The sequence below is a fragment of the Rhinatrema bivittatum genome, chromosome 6, assembly GCF_901001135.1.
Source record: "Rhinatrema bivittatum chromosome 6, aRhiBiv1.1, whole genome shotgun sequence".
NCBI classification, from domain to species: domain Eukaryota; kingdom Metazoa; phylum Chordata; class Amphibia; order Gymnophiona; family Rhinatrematidae; genus Rhinatrema; species Rhinatrema bivittatum.
The window spans coordinates 250,432,887-250,452,028 of NC_042620.1; the positions used below are offsets into that span (position 1 = coordinate 250,432,887).

General features: G+C 49.5%; 2 protein-coding genes across 3 annotated transcripts in view; both read right to left on the bottom strand.

The window, feature by feature from the left end:
• Nucleotides 1-466: 466 nt before the first annotated feature.
• LOC115094085 (serine/arginine repetitive matrix protein 2-like) lies at nucleotides 467-3,040 on the bottom strand. Its single transcript, XM_029606780.1, is given in 2 exon segments — nucleotides 467-2,402; nucleotides 2,404-3,040. Coding segments are annotated over 2 exon segments (2,385 nt in total). The 5' UTR covers nucleotides 3,004-3,040; the 3' UTR covers nucleotides 467-617.
• SRRM2 (serine/arginine repetitive matrix 2) overlaps nucleotides 3,022-19,142 on the bottom strand; it is a 225,768-nt gene continuing 209,647 nt past the window's right edge. For both annotated transcript variants that reach the window (XM_029606781.1, XM_029606782.1), the window contains one exon: nucleotides 3,022-3,602. In XM_029606781.1, coding sequence (XP_029462641.1) covers nucleotides 3,048-3,602 — 555 coding nt within the window. In that variant the 3' untranslated portion in view covers nucleotides 3,022-3,047. The remainder of the gene's footprint in view (nucleotides 3,603-19,142) is intronic.

Genomic DNA, 19,142 nt, shown 5'->3' on the forward strand with positions numbered 1-19,142 from the left:
TCCTTGATCTACTCCTTATAGGTGAGGGTGACCCAGACTTACTTCGTCTGGAGGATGTTCTTGACCTGTTCCTTAAGGGTGAGGGTGACCCCGAACTGCTTCGCCTACGGGGTGTCCTCGATCTGTTCCTTAAGGGCGAGAGTGACCCAGAACTGCTTCGCCTGCAGGGTGTCCTCAACCTGTTCCTTAAAGGTGAAGGTGTCAGAGAACTGCTTCGCCTGCGGGGTGTCCTCGATCTGTTCCTTAAGGGCGAGGGCGATCCAGATTTGCTTCGCCCGCGGGGTGTCCTCGATCTGTTCCTCAAGGGCGAGGGCGACCCAGATTTACTTCGCCTGCGGGGTGTCCTCGATCTGTTCCTTAAGGGTGAGGGCGATCCAGATTTACTTCGCTTGGGGGGTGTCCTCAATCTGTTCCATAAGGGCGAGGGCGACCCAGACTTGCTTTGCTTAGGGGGTGTCTGTGATCTGTTCCTTAAGGGTGAGGGCGACCTAGACTTGCTTAGCTTGGGGGGTGTCCTCGATCTGTTCCTTAAGAATGGGGGCGACCTAGACTTGCTTAGCTTGGGGGGTGTCCTCGATCTGTTCCTTAAGGGTGGGGACACCCCAGACTTGCTTCGCCTAGGAGGTGTCTCTGATCTGTTTCTTACTGGTGAGGGTGACGCAGACTTGCTTCGCCTGGGGGGTGTCCTTGTTCTGTTCCTTACTGGCGAGGGTGACCCAGACTTGCTTCGCCTGGGGGGTGTCCTCGATCTGTTCCTTACTGGTGAGGGTGACCCAGATTTGCTTCGCCTGGGGGGTGTCCTCGATCTGTTCCTTACTGGCGAGGGTGACCCAGACTTGCTTCGCCTGGGGGGGTGTCCTCGATCTGTTCCTTACTGGCGAGGGTGACCCAGACTTGCTTCGCCTGGGGGGTGTCCTCGATCTGTTCCTTACTGGCGAGGGTGACCCAGACTTGCTTCGCCTGGGGGGTGTCCTCGATCTGTTCCTTACTGGCGAGGGTGACCCAGACTTGCTTCGCCTGGGGGGTGTCCTCGATTTGTTCCTTAATGGCGAGGGTGACCCAGACTTGCTTCGCCCGGGGGGTGTCCTCGATCTGTTCCGTACCGGTGAGGGTGACACAGACTTGCTTCGCCCGCGGGGTGTCCTCGATTTGTTCTGTACTGGTGAGGGTGACCCAGACTTGCTTCGCTTGGGAGGCGTCCTCGATCTATTCCTTTCAGGCGAGAGTGAATCAGACTTGTTTTGCGTTACGGGTGTCCTTGATCTGTTCCTTATAGGTGAGGGTGAACCAGACTTGCTTCGCCTTGGGGGTGTCTTCAATTTATTCCTTACAGGTGAGGGTGAGCCAGACTTGCTTTGCAATGGAGATGTCCTCATACTGTTCCTTACTGGTGAGGGTGAACCAGACTTGCTTCGCCTTGGCGGAGTCCTCAGTTTGCCCTTTACAGGTGGGGACAATCCAGATGTGCTTTGCCTGATGGGTGTCATCAATTTGCCCTTTGTGAGTGGGGGTGAGCCAGACCTGTGTTGACTTGGGGAAGTGCTAGATTTGCCCTTCTCTGATGGAGGTGAGTCTGAACTGCTTCGCATAGTGGATTCCTGCAATTTATCTTTCAGTGCTGGAAATGAACCAGACTTAATTTGACTTGAAACTGTTCTAGGAATCTCTGGCTGTGATGATGGCACAGACTGAACTGGTCTCTGAGGTGTTACAGACTTGCCCTTCGTTTCTGGAGCTGATCCAGAAGTGTTTAGCTGTGAAAATGGTTTTGATACTGCTTTCTTCTCTGGGGATGATGCAGGCAATCTTTGCCTTTGAGTTAATCTTGATTTACCTCTGTTTTCTGGAGAGGAACTAGAACTGCTATACTTTGGAGACACTCTAGAGGCCTTTTGCAATTTGGTGGCTAACCCAAACGTCTTTCGATTTGATATTTTTGATGATTCTGGAGATGATCTGGAGGTGCTTCTCTTTAAGGGAGTCCTTGACAACACAGTTTGTTCTGGAGAAGAACTAGAACTACTGCGTCTTGTGGTTATCTTGGATTTTTTAGGCCGGGGGGGTGTGCGAGACCGCGACCTGCCCCGCCGCGGAGGCGTACGAGGACCGCGACCTGCCCCGCCGTGGAGGCGTACGGGGACCGAGACCCTGCCCCGCCGCGGGATGCGTACGGGACCGCGACCTGCCCCGCCGCCTAGGGGGCGTGCGAGGACCGCGACCTGCCCCCGCCGCCTAGGGCTGCGAGACCGCGACCTGCCCCGCCGCCTAGGGCTGCGAGACCGCGACCTGCCCCGCCACGGAGGGCTGCGAGACCGCGACCTGCCCCGCCGCAAAGGAGTGCGAGACCGCGACCTGCCCCGCCGCAAAGGGGTGCGAGACCGCGACCTGCCCCGCCGCACAGGGGGTGCGAGACCGCGACCTGCCCCGCCGCAAAGGGGTACGAGACCGCGACCTGCCCCGCCGCAAAGGGGTGCGAGACCGCGACCTGCCCCGCCGCAAAGGGGTGCGAGACCGCGACCTGCCCCGCCGCAAAGGGGTGCGAGACCGCGACCTGCCCCATCTTTTAGAGGATCTGGATTTACCCCAGGCCCACCTCTGAGGTGACCTGGATCGGCCCCAGCCCACAGGAGTCCTAGACCGGGACCTGTCCCGCCTTTGAGGTGTTCTGGACCTGCCCCGTTTTTGCGTAGGTCTGGATCGACCCCGTTTTGGAGAGACGCCTGACTTTCTTGGGGAAGCCCTAGATTTGCTTTCCTTTGCAGGAGTTTTAGACTTGGATTTGGCTTTCTTTGAAGGAGTTTTAGATCTAATGCGTGCTGGGGGGCTGCGTAGTCTGGCTGATGTCTTAGAGAGTTTCTGCACTAGAGGCACAAGTAATTTCAGGCTCAGTAACGATGGATTTTGAGGCTGTTGATGGGTTGCAGATTTCTCATTTACTGTAGAAATAGGAACAAGAGATAGTGGCATACTCTTTGTACATGATCTGTTCAACTTTGGCACCATCTTATTTCTGTCAAGAGTCGTCACATTCTCCAGATGATCTGTCACTATCTGATGAAGAAGTCTCTCTCTCTTGGAAATATTCTCTGATTGGTTTCAGGTGATTCACTTCTGTCAAGTGATACACCATCTATAGAGGACGATCTCCATTCAGTGGATGGGGCTAGACTTCTTCCTAGTGGGGACTTTGCTTCTGGTGAAGACCTAGACCAAACTGTCTTCTGAAGCAACTTTTCGTTCTGGGGTGAGAATTTTCTGTGTTCTGGAGAAAACCTGTCCTTCTGTAAAGAGCTTCCTGCATCTTCCAAAGGTTTTCCAGTAGCTGGGGATGACCTGCCTGTAACTGAAGACAACTGCCTTTCCTTAGAAGGAGATTTTTGTTCTGGTGTCCTATCTTGGTTCCTCTTCTGCTGAATGTAGCAAGGAGAGTCTCTGTTTCGGCTGGGAGACATTGGTCTCTGTGTCTGCACTTGCCATTCAGGATGCAAGGCCTGCTCTTTAGTTGACACAATCTGTCCATCTTGGGCATGTGTCTTGATGTCTCTCTCTGGCGATAAAGAAGAGGACTCCCGTCTTGTTTCTCGACTCTGCTTTGAGGGTTTCTACAATGAGCAGTAAATAAAAAGAAAAATGTATTCTTTAAAAACAAAGTTTCAGGTATACTAGAAAGGTTTTTGTAAGGTTAAAGATAAAACAGTTTTCAATTCTAGGGTTTTATTTTTTGGGTGCATTTCACTAAATGCCTATTGTGGAAGGTATATCTGTCTTTCTACATCTGTGCTTAGTTTCACATGTATGGCTGAGCACCCTTACACAAGCAGCAGTGCAAATAGCACATAAGACAATGCAGAACCTGGAAGGGGCAATGGAGAAATTACTTATTTGATAATTTCATTTTCCTTAATGTAGACAGATGGACTCAGGACCAATGGGTATTGTGCTCTTCTGCAGATGGGAGACAGAGTCAGATTTCAAAGGTGACGTCATCTTGGGTGCATATACCCCTGCACTGACCTCACTTCCTCAGTATTCTCTTTGAAAAGCCAATGTGGATATATCTTTGCTTAAATAACTTGCTTAAACGTGATTAAAACTTCACTGGTTCAACTGATTTCCAACTGGAGACCGCCAGTGCACTCAACCAATTAACACAGACACCGGATAACTGTGGGTGTCTTGAACTACGGGTAGACCGAGGCTTACCCGTATTTACTTAGTCTGGAGGTTTGCTATCACAGGTTCTCCCTTTCTGGGGCAGCCGTGGGCGGGATCCTGAGTCCATCTGTCTACACTAAGGAAAATGAAATTATCAGGTAAGTAATTTCTCCATTTCCTAGTGTGTAGTCAGATGGACTCAGGACCAATGGAATGTACAAAAGCTACTCCCGGATGGGGCGGGAGGCTGCCTGTGGCCCACTTAGTATTGCCCTTGCGAAGGCTGTCCTCCCGGGCCCGAACATCCAGGTGGTAGAACCTGGAAAAGGTGTATATGTAGGACCATGCTGCCGGCCAACAGATCATGGAGGACCATGCTGCCATCCGACAGATCTAGACGGGCGACAGCAGCCTGGTTTCTGCCCAGGAGGTTGCCTGGGCCCTCTTAGAGTGAGCTTTAACCTGTAAGGGTTTTCCTGCCTCTATACAGGCCGCCTTGATTACGTCTTTGATCCAGTGGGCTATGGTCGCCCACGAGGCCGCTTCCCTTTGTTTCTTCCTGCTGTGAAGAACGAACGTGGTCCGTTTTGCGCACAGGTTCCGTTCTTTCCAGGTATCGGACTAGGAGTCTGCCGACCTTTAGATGGCGAAGAAGAGCGTGAGTCTTCCGAGTCCTTATGTTCAACTGGAGATGGTAGCGAAATGGTTTGGTTCACATGAAACTGGGAAACCACTTTCGGTAAGAAGGAGGGGACAGTATGCAGTTGTATGGTTCCAGGAGTGAACCTAAGGAATGGTTCCCGACAGGATAGTGCCTGTAGATCGGAGATGTGACGAGCTGGAACATATTGCCACCAAGAATGCTGTCTTCAATGTTAATGTGAGTTGGTCTGAAGGAAGCCCCAGCTAGGAGGTCTAATACCAGATTGAGATTCCATAGAGGTACCGGCCTTTCAGGAAGCGGGACACATCTGGATGGGTTGATAGTCTGATACATCCACTTCGGCTCTGAAGCAGGTAAGCACGGCAACTTGGACCTTAAGGGAGTTGAGTGATAACCCCTTCTTCATACCATCCTGTAGGAACTCCAACATCATGGGGATTTTGGCTGTCCACGGGATAATCCCGCGGTCCTCACACCAGGCTTCGAACACTCTTCAGATCCATATGTAAGACAGGGATGTGGAGAACTTGCACGCTCAGAGCAATCACGGCCTTTGAGTAGCTGTGCTTCTTCAGGTGAGACCTCTTAAGGGCCAGACCGTAAGAGAGAATACAGACAGATCTTCGTGGAGGTTCGGGCCCTGCCGGAGAAGGTCTCTGTGTGGAAGTAAGCAAAGAGGGATCTCTGCAAGGAGTCTTCGCATGTCTGTGTACCATGGTCATCCTTGGCCAGTCCGTGGCCACTAGTAGTACTAGTCCCCTGTGATGCTCTATCTTGCGGATGACCCTGCCCAGTAGTGGCCATGGGGGGGAAGGCATACAGTAGATCTTCCTCCGTCCAAGTCTGGACGAGAGTGTCGATTCCTTGGGATTGTGGTTCTCGTCTGCGGCTGAAAAACCTGGGGACTTGGGCACTGAGACGGGTGGCCAGTATATCCATGGCTGGGAGGCCCCAGTGATTTACTATCAGTTGGAAGGCTGTGGTTGACAGTGTCCATTCCCCCGGTTCTAGGCTCTGCTGAGATGTTGTCTTTTGCTGCGATATGGGAGGCCGAGATCCCTTGTAGGTTTTATCTCCACCCATGCCATGAGGGGGTCTATTTCCAGAGACACCTGCTGGCTCTTGGTTCCTTCTTGGCGGTTGATGTAAGCCACTGTTGTCGCGTTGTCCGACATTACCCGGATTGACTCGCCACGGTGGCTGAATCGCAGGCACGCTAGTCTAACTGCTCAAGTTTCTAGGCAGTTTATGTTCCATCCCGCCTCTTCGTTGCTCCATTGTCCCTGGGCCGACAGTTCCTGACAGTGGGCTCCCCACCCTCGCAGGCTCTCATCCTTGGTGAGCAAGATCCAGTTCGGTGGGGATAGGCTTACTCCTCTGCTTAGGTGGTCTTCCTGTAGCCACCACTGAAGCTGAGAACATATCTCTGCTGGTAGTTGGAGGCGAATTGAGCAGGCCTGAGACAGTGGGTTCCAGTGTGACAGTAAAGAGCGCTAGAGCGGTCGCATGTGGGCCTTTGCCCATGGGGCGACCTCCAGGGTTGCTGCCATGACGCTGAGGACTTGAAGACAGTCCCATACCAAGGGCGTGCATTGGTCATTAATAGTCATAATTGTTCCATCAGCTTCCTTCTCATCGGGAGAGGGAGGAAGACTTTGTTGTGCTTGGTGTCGAAACGGGCCCCAAGGTACTCTAGAGACTGAGAGGACTGCAGACTGCTCTTGCCCGTGTTCACGACCCAACTGAGCTCCTGCAGTAGGTTCTTGACTGCTGGTCACCTGCTGGCTCTCTTTTGAAGACTTTGTCCTGATCAGCCAGTCATTCAGGTAAGGGTGTACCAAGATCCCTTCCTTCCTCAGTGTTTCCGCCATGACCACAATTGTGGAGAATGTTCTGGGGGCGGTTGCTAGGCCGAAGGGTAGCGCTCGGAACTGGTAATGGTGGCCCAGTATCGGAAAGCATAGAAAACACTGGTGATCTTGATGGAATGGAATGTGAAGGTAAGCTTTGGAGACATCCAGGGAGGTTAGGAACTGTCCTGGTTGTACTGCTATTATTATGGAGCGAAGAGTCTCCATGCTGAAGTGTAGTATTCGCAGATGATGGTTGACGTTCTTGAGATCCAAGATGGGTCGGAATGATCCTTCCTTCTTCGGAACGATAAAATAGATGGAATAGCGCCCCGTATTTTTTATTTTATTTAAGGTTTTTCTATACCGATATTCGTTGTTGGACATCATATCGGTTTACAGTCAATATGGAGTCAGCAACTTAGCTTTACATTGTAACCCATTTAACAGCTTTTTCAGAGTAACTATAACAACAGTATAAAGTTTTAAAAAAAAAAAACAGCTAAGCAGAATATATTTGCTTCGTGCAGCAGTAATAGGTTTATAATTAACCAATCAGGGTTGCTGAGTATTATAATAATAATGTACACATATATCAAAAGTGACTGGTAAAAATAATGTCATATCATCATTGGGAGTGTGGACTGGACCGTTTTCAGTAGGATAAACTGGGGTAAGGTGGAGATTAGTATTCTCCGAGAGGAGAGCTACTGTGTGGTGAGGTGATAATGAATTGAGGGCTGGGAGAAGGGTGTTATAGGAGGTAGGGTGGAGTAGTAGGATGCAGTATGGTGTCCTTGAGATCATGAGTATGCCTGTATGAAGAGCCAAGTTTTTAGTTTTTGTTTAAATTTGTTCAGGCAGTGTTCTTGGCGTATGTCAGCGGGCATAGAATTCCAGAGTGTGGGGCCGGCAATGGATAGGGCGCGTTCTCTGGTGGCATTGTAGTGGGTGAGTCTGGGTGAGGGAATGTTTAAGGTTGATTGGTAGCGTGAACGGGTGGGTCTGTTTGTATCACGGAATGAGAAGGTGCTGTGGGGCCAATTTATATCTGTGTTGTGTAGGGCTTTGTGTATTATTGTGAGGGTTTTGTTGGATAGGTAACCAGTGCAATTCTTTGAGGATTGGGGTTATGTGTTCATTCCTACCCTTGTTGGTGAGGATGCGTGCAACTGCGTTCTGCAGCAATTGGAGGGGGGAGGTGGTGTTTTTTGGAAGGTCAAGGAGTAGTGAGTTGCAGTAGTTTATTTTTGTGAATTTTGTGGACTGAAGTATTGTCCAGAAATAGTTGAAGTATAATAGTGTTTTGAGTTTTTGCAGCTTGAAGTAGCATCCCTTGAGAGTATTAATGAATTTTTTGTGGTTTAGTTGATAGTCTATGATGATTCCTAGATTCCTTGCGTGTTGAGATGTAAAAATTGAATTTATGGGAGGTTGAGGTGTAAGATTTGAATTTAGAGGGTTGTTGTGTTGATTAGTGGTGAGATGGTTGTGTGGGGGAGTTAAGGTTTCTGTTTTTGCAGTATTGAGAGCAAGGTTGAGACTTGAGAGGAAATTGCTGATGGTTGCAAGTGAGGCTTTCCATGTTTTGATGGCTTTAGGAAGTGAGTCTGTGATTGGGATGACGATTTGTACTTCGTCTGCATATATGTAGTGTTTGAGGTCGAGGTCTGAGAGGAGGTTGCAGAGGGGCAGGAGATAAATGTTGAACAATGTTGAGGACAGAGAGGAGCCTTGGGGGACTCCTTGTAGTAGATTGAAAGCCTTGGATTCTTGGTTACCTATTCTGACTTTGTATCGTCTGTTTTTTAGGAAAGTGGTGAACCAGTGGAGGGGGGTTCCTATGATACCAATTTCAGATAGCCGATCAAGTAGTACGTTGTGATTAATGCTGTCAAAGGCTGCTGATCTATCTAGAAGTGCGAGTATGAATGAGTGGCCTTTATCTAATCCTTTGAGTAGGTGATCGGATAGTGACAAGAGGAGGGTTTCTGTGTTGAAGAATTTGCAGAAACCATATTGTGAATTGGATAGGATATTGTTGCTTTCTAGGTATTCCATAAGCTGGAGGTTAACTATTTTTTCCATAACGTTTGATATGAAAAGTAGGTTGGAGACTGGGCTGTAGTTTGTCGGTTCATTTGGGTTTAGTGTGGGTTTTTTAAGAATGGGTTTGATCACTGCTTGCTTTAAAGCTGAGGGGACTTGACCCTGGGAGAGAGATATATTTATGATTTGGGCTAATGGATGGGATATAGTGCTGGGGATAGCAAGGAGGAGTTTAGTGGGTATTGTGTTGTATGGGTGTGAGGAAGGCTTCATTTTTCTTAGGCATGATTCAATTTCAGAGGGGGTGGTGTCCTCAAAGGAGTACATGGTTGCTTTTGTTGCTAGTGTGTGGGTCATGGGTGTGTTAGGTGATGGTGAAGATGGGGTTGTGTGGAATTGTGACATGATTTTTATTTTATCATGGAAGAATTGGGCTAAGTCCTGGCATTTGTTTGCAGCTTCTTCCTCAGGGATAGGTAGGGGGGGAGGTTTTGGTTAGGTTGGCTACGTATTTGAATAATGCTTTAGGGTTAAAGTGGAATTCATGTATGCGTTGTGCGTGGAAGTCCCGTTTGTTTTTTAGGATGTTTTCACAGTATATGTGCAGGGCTTGCTTGTATTTGGCGAGTTGTGTAGCAGAAGGGTCTTTTCGCCAGTTTTTTTTCTAATCTTCTAAGGTTGCGTTTCAGTGTCTTTAATTCTGGGGTGTACCAGGGTTTCTTAGGGTTATGTGTGAGGTTGATTTTTTTTTGGAGTGTAATGGGCATAGATTGTCAGCTATACTACTAGTTATTTGGGGCCAGGATGAGAATGCAGATTCTGAGTCAGATCTAGTTTGCTGATGTTATTTGTGATGGCTGCGATGAGGTCATCGCTTGGGCAGGGTTTTCTGTAGTGGATAGAGGAGTATTTAGGGTTGGTATCTGAGTTAGGTGTTTCTGAGATGGTGAGGTTTGCTTTGATAAGTGAGTGATCCGACCAGGGAATTGGGGTGCAAAAGATTTGGAGTTGGGGGGATTTGAAAAGACAGATTTCAAATTTAGGGATAGGGCTTATGGTTTGTTGCGATAGTTTCAGTTCCTTTGTTGGAGTGTAGGGACCGGAGATATTGCCTTCAGAATGAGTAGTCTGGTCAGAGTGGCTTCCTCTGCCAGTCTCTTGATGTGGGATTGGCAGGGTGACATATTTGTCCCGAGAAATGCTGCGGAACTCCAAAGAGTAAGTAACCTTCTCGGATGATATTTAGTACCCATTTGTCAGAATTGATCTCGACCCATCTTTGGTAGAAGAGGGAAAGTCAACCCCCTATTTTTTCTTCCTGTGGATGGGTCGGCCCATTCTCATTGGGGAGCACAGCTGGAGCCCGCCCCCGGGCCTGTTCCTCTCTTGGTCTGTCGGTTCCGAAAGGGCTGTGACCTTCCAGAGGGACGAGGTGCCTGGAACTGCGAGTTCCTGTAGGGTCTAAAGCGTTGTGAGCCTCTGCCCCTGGTTCTTCTGGGGGAGGGGCGCTGGGATCTTTTATCCCTGTCTTCTGGTAGCCAAGGCACTGGAGATTCGCCCCACTTGCTAGCTAACTTCTCCAATTCGCTTCTGAATAAGAGAGATCCTTTAAAGGGAATTCTTCAGAGATTCGCTTTAGAGGTCGCGTCGGCAGACCAATTCCGCAGCCATAGTTGTCTTCTGGCTGCCACTACCGAGGCTACTCCTCTGGCTGAGTTACACACCAGATTTGAGCTTGCGTCCGTCAGGAAGACTGCTGCAGGTTCCATCATCTCACCAGTATACGTTCCGGAGTTATTTCTCTCTGGAGAGGAGCAAGCAGGAATGTTCTACCAGTGTGCAGCAGGAAGCAAGCTGCAGTGTCATTGCTGTTGTGTCGAAGGTCTGCTTAAGAATGGATTCCAATAGTCTATCCTGACCATCCTTCAATGCAGCTCCTCCCTCAACGGGAATGATTGTTCGCTCTGAGATGACACAGACCATGGTGTCCTCTTTCGGAAAACGCAGGTGTTCCTTGGTCGCTGGTTCCAGAGTGTATAAGGCTTCCAAGGCCCAACCTCCTTTAAAGCTGGCCTCCGGGGCATCCCACTCCAAGTCAATCAGTTCCTGGATGGCTTCCATCATTGGGAAGTAGCAGGAGGCTTTACGAAGGGACACCAAGATGGGGTTTCTTCTTTGGTTCCGTCACAGGGTCCGTGCCTGGAATACCGAGAGTCTTCAGAGTCTGAGAAACAAGGGCTGGTAATTCATCCCTGTGGAAGAAGCGAAGCATGGTTCGGTATAGTTCCAGGCTTGGAGGGATTTCTCCTTCTTCCAGGGTGCCGCCATCACCACCTGAGGTGTCCGGGTCCCTATCAGGGAAATTCTTGGTTAGGCGAGGCATGTCTCAAGGCATCCGAGTAGGGCTGGGAGGATCTTGTGCTTCCGGCAGGGGTTGAGCCCGGGATGCAGCCGGGGCTGATTGCACCTGAACGAAGGCTTGCAAGTCCTTGGAAAAATTCTAACCAGGAGTAGGTCCCTGGGTCCATGTTAATCCTAGGGGTAGTCTGAGTAGGGGCCCCTGAGGTGCCCTCTTGTGGAGAAGCCATCTTGGAGTTGCATAGATCCGGGGAGCTATCATATGTAGTAGTTCTGGACCCATCTTCCGACAGTGAGGGACCATGCTTTGGTTCCCCCTGGACTTCTTCGCAATGCTGACATAGGCAGGACTCCAATTCAGGCTGTGCAGCTCATATGTGGTAGGCTGTGCAAAGAGAGTGCCTTCTTGGACACCGGTGCCATTGCCTCAATGTCTAGGTGCGCGAGTAGTTGTAAGCGCGGCTGTGTGCTCAATTGTGCACGCGGTGTGCGCACAGTTCTGCTGTGCTTATGCACGCATCTGTATTGAACATGCACAAGTTAGACACTTCGGCCGTCCAGCCTGCCCCGCGCGTACTGCCAGTCGAGAAGGGAAGATGGCACTGGCACCCCCCGAGGATCTCCACATGTGTGGACCCTTGCACCTGATCGGGGCCTAGCCCAATCAAGGCTGCTCAACCTGTTTGGTGCTCCCTTTTTACCTCGCTGGAAGGAGGAGGAATCAGCACGCAAGCTCTGGAGACCGGAGACCTGAATTTAAAGTTTTCTGCTTACCTGTCTCGGCGCTTACAGACTGTGTGCCGGACGGTCTCCAGCTGCGGGGGGAGAGGGTTTTACCTTCACCGCCGTGCTCTGTTATGCACCTGCTGCCTTTCAGCCACTCTGGCGGCTAAGTCCACGCTGGGAACCAGCTACCAGACTAAGGCACAACTCTGAGGGATATCAGAAATCACCTCAGGAATTCTCAACTGGGAGAGGGACCCTTAGGTATCACCGCAGGAGAGCGGGGCTCGATCTTCTTTAAGGTAATTTTGTCCTCTTGCTGTAATTTTCCTAACATTGTGCAAGTGCGTGGGATAATGTCCGCATCTGCTAGGAGATGGAGAGATACTGAAGAGCTGAGGTTACTGCAGGGGTATATCTACGGTGACATCAGCTTTGAAATCTGACTCAGTCTCCCATCTGCAGGCAGAGGAACACATAACCCACTGGTCCTGAGTCCATCTGGCTACACGCTAGAAAAGTATTTTTTTTTGCCCTAGAACAAGTAAATGCTTTCTTGGCATACAAGCAGGAGTATGCAAAGGTTTACTACTTCTTCTGATTTATCATCAGGCGTTTGAATCATATTTTTTTTCTTTTCAATATAATTTGAAATAGTTTGAATACTTGAATTTTTTTTTTTTGTGCATGTGTAGTATAGCTGACAGCTGTTACGATATTGAGATGGAGTTTTGATTTTGTATTTTTCTATTGCTCTCGTTAAAGGTATGTATTTTTTTTCTCATCAGCCTTGTATGGTTTTGGAAAACAAAAATTCATTTAGCAGAGCATCATGGGGGTTGGAAATGTCTGACAATTTCATATTGAGCTTAGAGGCTTGCAGACCAATGGAAAAATTGGTTGTTACCTGTTAATTTTCTCTCTTGGAGTCCCTAACAGACCAGTCCAGGCAGATGTTTTTTTCTCCTCTAGCACCAGATATAGACAGAACAATAACTTCAGTGTACACTTGGTATTTAAGTTACTATACCACCTGCAGTCTCTCAGTAAATATGTAACAAAGCAAGAATAACTCCCTCCTTGTTTTACAAGCAGGGAAACAACATGAATAAAGCCTGAACAGTCAATCCTGAAACCCCTCCTCTTAGATGGTCAAACACCAGAGATAGCAAAATGTTGCTTACCTGTAACAGGTGTTCTCACAGGACAGCAGGATGTTAGTCCTCACATATGGGTGACATCATCAGGATGGAGCCCAATCACGGAAAACTTCTGTCAAAGTTTCCAGAACTTTGACTGGCCCCTACTCGGCATGCCCAGCATGGCATTAACCCTGCAGCCAGCAGGGGTCCCCCTTCAGTCTTATTTGAAAGCTACAGGCAGTGCCGAAAAATAAAACAAAACGTTACGGGCGGGTTTCGTGAGGACTAACATCCTGCTGTCCTGTGAGAACACCTGTTACAGGTAAGCAACATTTTGCTTTCTCACAGGACAAGCAGGATGGTAGTCCTCACATATGGGTGAGTACCGAGCTGAGGATGTCCGAACTTGCACCATATGTACCTAAAGGCGTGCATCAGGCACAACAACTGGGGTGGAATTTGGACGAGGGCATCCTAAACCCCATCGGGCAGGCGGAAGGGCATTGGTACGTCACGTTGTAAATAGGTTACGAAGGAAAGACTGGCCGAAGATGAATCTTGTCTTCCGGCTTTGTCCAAGCAATAGTGAGCTGCAAAGGTGTGGAGAGAACTCCAAGCGGCACCGATCGTAGGTGTGCTACTGAAGTCGCCATGGCCCTCACAGAGTATGCTTTAACATGGTCTTGGAATGGAATGCCCGCTTGCTGATAGCAGAAGGTTATGCAATCCGCCAACCAGGAGGAGAGAGTTTGCTTACCCACAGGCTTCCCTAGTTTGTTAGGGTGGAAATAGACAAACAATTGAGTGCTTTCTCTGTGGGCAGCTGTATGGTCTAGGTAAAACGCTAGAGCCCTTTTACAGTCAAGGGTATGCAGAGCCTGTTCTCTTGGGTTGGCATGGGGCCTGGGAAAAAAGGTAGGTAGTATGATGGATTGATTAAGATGAAAATCCGAAAATACCTTAGGCAAGAATTTCAGGTGAGTGCGGAGTACCGCCCGCGCCCGATTCTGCAGAAATTTAGTGTAAGGCGGACAGGTAACAAGGGCCTGCAATTCACTAACTCTGCGAGCTGAAGTGATAGCCAGAAGGGAAATCACCTTCCATGTAAGATATCGGAGGTCACAGGAGTGAAGAGGCTTGAAAGATGGTTTCATGAGCCGACCCAGAACTAGATTAAAGTCCCAAGAAGAGGCCGGAGGACGTAGCGGAGGCTTGATGTGGAGCAAGCCCTTCAAAAAGCGTGTTACAAGGGGGTGTACTGATACAGAGACATCCCCGACACCTTGATGGAAGGCGGCTACCTCGCTGACATGCATTCTAATGGAGGAAGTCTTAAGACCTGACTCCGATAGATGCCAGAGATAAGCCAAAAATTTTGGGATTGGACAGGAAAAGGGGTCAAGGGACTGAGAAGAGCACCATGACGTGAACCTTTTCCATTTGTAAGAGTAAGCTTTTCTTGTGGAAGGTTTCCGTGAAGCAATCAAGACACGGGAAACTGGCTCAGAAAGGTTAAGTGGCTGAAGGATTAACCTTTCAACGTCCATGCAGTCAGGGACAAGGCTTGAAGACTGGGATGTCGTAGGCACCCGTCGTTTTGAGTGATCAGAAGCGGGGTCCTTTCCCAAGGGAATGTGCCTGTGGATGGAGAGGTCCTGAAGTATTGGAAACCACACTTGGCATGGCCAGTGAGGTGCTATCAGGATCATGGTTCCCTTGTCCTGACGTAACTTCACGAGAGTCTTTGAGAGAAGAGGAAGTGGAGGGAATGCGTAGAGCAGACCGGTTGCCCAAGAAAGGGAGAATGCGTCTCTGGGTTGAGAGAGTTTGCTGCGAATGAAAGAGCAGTAGTTCTCCACTTTGCGATTTTGTGGGGACGCAAAGAGGTCTATCTGAGGATATCCCCATTGTTGGAAGATGGAGTCCGCTACCGAGGGGTTGACAGACCACTCATGCGGTTGAAAGACGCGACTCAGCTCGTCTGCCAGGACATTGTCCACTCCCGGCATCCAGGTGGCCCTGAGGTACATTGAATGGGAGAGAGCTTCCGACCAAATCTGCGCAGCTTCCTGACACGGAAGGTGCCTGTGCCTCCCTGTTTGTTGATGTCCCACATTGCCACCTGGTTGTCCGTCTGAATCAGGGTGGCTTGATTTGAGAGGCGATCCTGAAAGGCTCAGAGCGTATCTGATTGCTCGAAGTTCCAGGAAATTTATTTGGTGTTTGGCTTCCTCTGGAGACCAAGAGCCTTGTGTCTGCAGATCGGCTACATGGGCTCCCCACCCGAGGTTGGAAGCGTCTGTGGTGAGAATGATTTGAGGATTTGGAACCTGGAAGGGCAATCCCTGGAGATTGGTCCGATTTTTCCACCAGGCGAGAGAAAAACAAAGTGAGTCGGTGATGCGGACAATGGCCGACAGAGGCTGAATAGCTTGAGTCCATTGAGACCTCAGAGTTCAGTGCATGAGTCTCATGGCCAAGCGGGCCATTGGTGTGACATGGACCGAGGTCGCCATGAGTCCCAGGATGACGAGAAATTGGCGTGCAGTCGCGGAGTGTTGAGACTGCAGCTGGTGAGCAAGGGACGCAAGAGTCAGTGCTCGTTGTCGAGGTAGGAAAGCCTTTGCCTGTAAGGTGTCCAAGTCTGCCCCAATGAACGATAAGGTTTGAGATGGGACTAAGTAGGATTTTTCGTAATTGACGAGAAATCCTAGCGAAATTGGAGTGTGTAAGGTTAGATTGAGGGACAAAAGAGCAGCTTGCTGAGTGGGAGCCCTGATTAACCAATTGTCCAGGTAGGGGTAGACGTGAACACCTTTGGTTCTGAGGAAGGCTGCGACAGCTATGAGACATTTGGTAAAGACTCGTGGCGCAGATGCTAGGCCGAACAGAAGCACTCGATATTGATAGTGCTTGGGGCCTACTAAAAACCTCAGGTACTTGTGATGAGCTGGAGTTATCGCAATGGGGTGTATGCGTCCTGGAGGTCCAGAGAGCAGAGCCAGCCTCCTCTTGTAGAAGAGGTAGAAGTGATTCAAGGTTACCATCTTGAACTTTTCTACGTTGAGGGTACTTGTTGTAGGGCCCGTAAGTCTAGAATAGGAGGGAGACCTCCCGATTTTGGGGGATTAGGAAGTACCATGGATAGAACCCTAAGCCTTGCTGAGAGTATGGAACAGGTTCTATCGCTCTTGACTGGAGGAGGGGGGGAACCTCTTGATCCAGAAGAATGGAGTGTTCGGATGTTCTCCACGTCAGTAGAGGTGGGGAGTCTGGTGGTAGGGTGAGAAAGTTTAGATGGTAATCCTGAGCAATGATTGCTATTACCCATTGGTCGGAGGCGATTGAATGCCACAGGTGGTGGAAGTGGCACAATTGACCTCCTACTGGTATGTGCGCCCTCAATTTGGGTGCTCAAGCCAGTGAAAGCGTATGAATGTACGCCGTGACGTCACGCACGCAGTTCATATGCTTTCGCTGGCTTGAGCACCCAAATTGACGGGTGCCCAAGTCAGCGAAAGCGTGACATCACGCACGCCCGTTCATGCGCCTTTGCTGACGAGCGCCCGTGCACTACGGGCGTGCGTTCATCCATCTTCGCTGGCGGGGGCCGCTGGAAGCCGCTTTCGCTGCCGGCTGCCCCCGGAAAGCAGGGGAGCCGCGGTGCGCGCCTCCGGAGGAGGGCAGAGAGGACTGTAAGAAAAAAAGTAAGTTAACTTTTGTTACACTTTATTTACAATATTTTAATAGCATGTCGAGTCGCTTTCTCGCCTGTGCCTTGCTTCGCGAGGAGGGGAGAGAGGACTGGGGCTGCCCCGGAGACCGGCGGCCAGGGCAGGTGAGCGGGGGCTGGGGGAAAGTTTGCCGCCTTACCCTTACCCCTGGCCTCTAACGCAGGGGTAAGGGTAGGCGGTAATTTAGCAGACAACTTACCCCTGCCCTGTAACGCAGGGGTAAGGGTAGGCAGTAATTTAGCAGGTTAAAGACGCGGCTAAACTGCAGGTTAAAAAGGCGATAGTCGGGGCGCACGTTACTGAATGGGAGGGAATAGCTAATCCGATCGTTTACATATCATATACATGCCGCGGGCAGAAAGGGTTACCCGTTGATTTAAAGAAGCGGTAAGGATGGGTTAAAAGGGATAGTGAATTGCGGGTTGGACTTACGCGGCCAAATTGTGAGTAAACAGCGGGTTAGAAACTGGATAACTGCGGCCGCGCTTTACTGTATCGGCCCACTGGAAAGACATATTTCACTCCTTTCAGAAAACGTACCACATTCAGATGCGAAGCTATAGATGAACTGTGCATTTTCCCCTGAAACAAGCCAATGGCACTACCTGTACTTTTAAGAGAGTTCAAGGCTAGACACTTCTGCAAACCTTTCTGTTAAAATGACAGGATAACTGAAATCGAGGCCAGACCTAATTCCTAACACCATGATTCAAACACTCTCCAGATGCAAAACATGCTAACAAAGTTGACCTCCTTGAGTGTGCAACAAATTTGAGAAAACCTCCTCTGAATAACATTTAACTCTCTGCCTTCACAGTTTCAAGAGCCAAGCTGTGAGACAGAGCGATTTGCCTGTTCCAAGTAAATTGGACCCTGCCGCAGGAGCCCGATGAAATGGCAGATTTGTAAAGGTCTGACTACCGCAAGACTTACTAGATCCATAAACCACAGATGCCTGGGCCACTCTACAGCCACCAGAATCATTGGACTCTGATGCATCTCTATGCGCCTGAGGACCCTTCCTATTAAGGGCCTTGGGGAAACACAGAAGAATTCCTGGAGGCTATGGCTGAGACAAGGTGTGGAGATCCTATGATCCCAGACCTGTCTGCAATGGAAGAACCAGAATACCTTGGCATTCTGCCTCAATGCTATCAAATTCACATGCATACAGCCCCATCTTGACATGATCAGAGCAAAGGCCTCCTCTACCAATTCCCATTCTCCAGGATCTAGCCTGTGCCTGCTCAAAAAAATCTGCTTGCACATTCTCCAACCTGGCCACAAGTTACACCAACAGCATCAGCAAAATCTAGTCTGCCCAGCAGAGTAACATCCCCACTTCCAAAGATACCATCAGGCTCTTGGTTCCCCCCTGCCTGTTTATGTAAGCCATCACTGTTACATTGTCCAACAGCACTCGCATTGCTCTGTCCTTGACCAGAGGCTGAAAACAGAAAGGCTTTCCTTGCTGCCAGTCTCTCCAAACAACTAATGGATGAGGAGAAACTGGAGGGAAGAGTCCATCAGCAGCCTTCATAAATCTACACACAAGGGTCTTCTAGGCCAATCTGGTGCCACCAGAAGCACCATCTCCATGTGACTCTTGATCCTCCAAATCATTCTACCCAACATGGGCCACTTGGGAAAAGCATACAATAACCACCCTCCGGCCACTTCTGCATGAGGGTATAGGTGCCCAAGGACTTTTGATCTCTCCTGTGACTGAAGAAGCGAGGAACCTTCGCAATGTGAGAAGTCGCCAGCAAGTCCAGAAACGGAAGACCCCAGTGATCCACTATGAGCTGGAATGCCTTGTTTGACAATTCCCATTCTCCTGGATCCAGACACTATTTGCTGAGAAAGTAGTCTCTTACATTGGCTTTTCTCACAATGTGCAAGGCTGAGATCTTCTGAAGATGCACTTCTGCTCATTTCATAAGCTGGGCTATTTCCTGTGACACTTGCTGGCTCTGGGTTTTTCCCTGCTGACTAATGTAAGCCACTGTCATTGTATTATCCAACATTATCCGTAACGCTCAACCCTGCAATTGGTCGCTAAATCACAAGCATGCCAACCAAACGGCATGGGCTTCCAGCCGATTGATGCTCCAGAGAGACTTTTCTGTGCTCCAGCACTTTTGCACTGTCAGCTCCTGACAATGAGCTCCCCAACCCTGGAGGTTCACATCTGTTGTGAGTACTAGCCAGCTCGGTGATCTTAGGAAAAGCAAGGATGTTAGTCCTCGCATATGGGTGACATCACAGGATGGAGCCCAATCACGGAACACTTTTGTCAAAGTTTCTAGAACTTTGACTGGCACCTACTGGGCATGCCCAGCATGGCACTAAACCTGCAGCCAGCAGGAGTCCCCCTTCAGTCTTGTTCATAGCTATAGGAAGTGCCAAAAATAAAATAAGAAAACGTAATGAACCCAACACCACAGGGTGGCGAGCGGGTTTCATG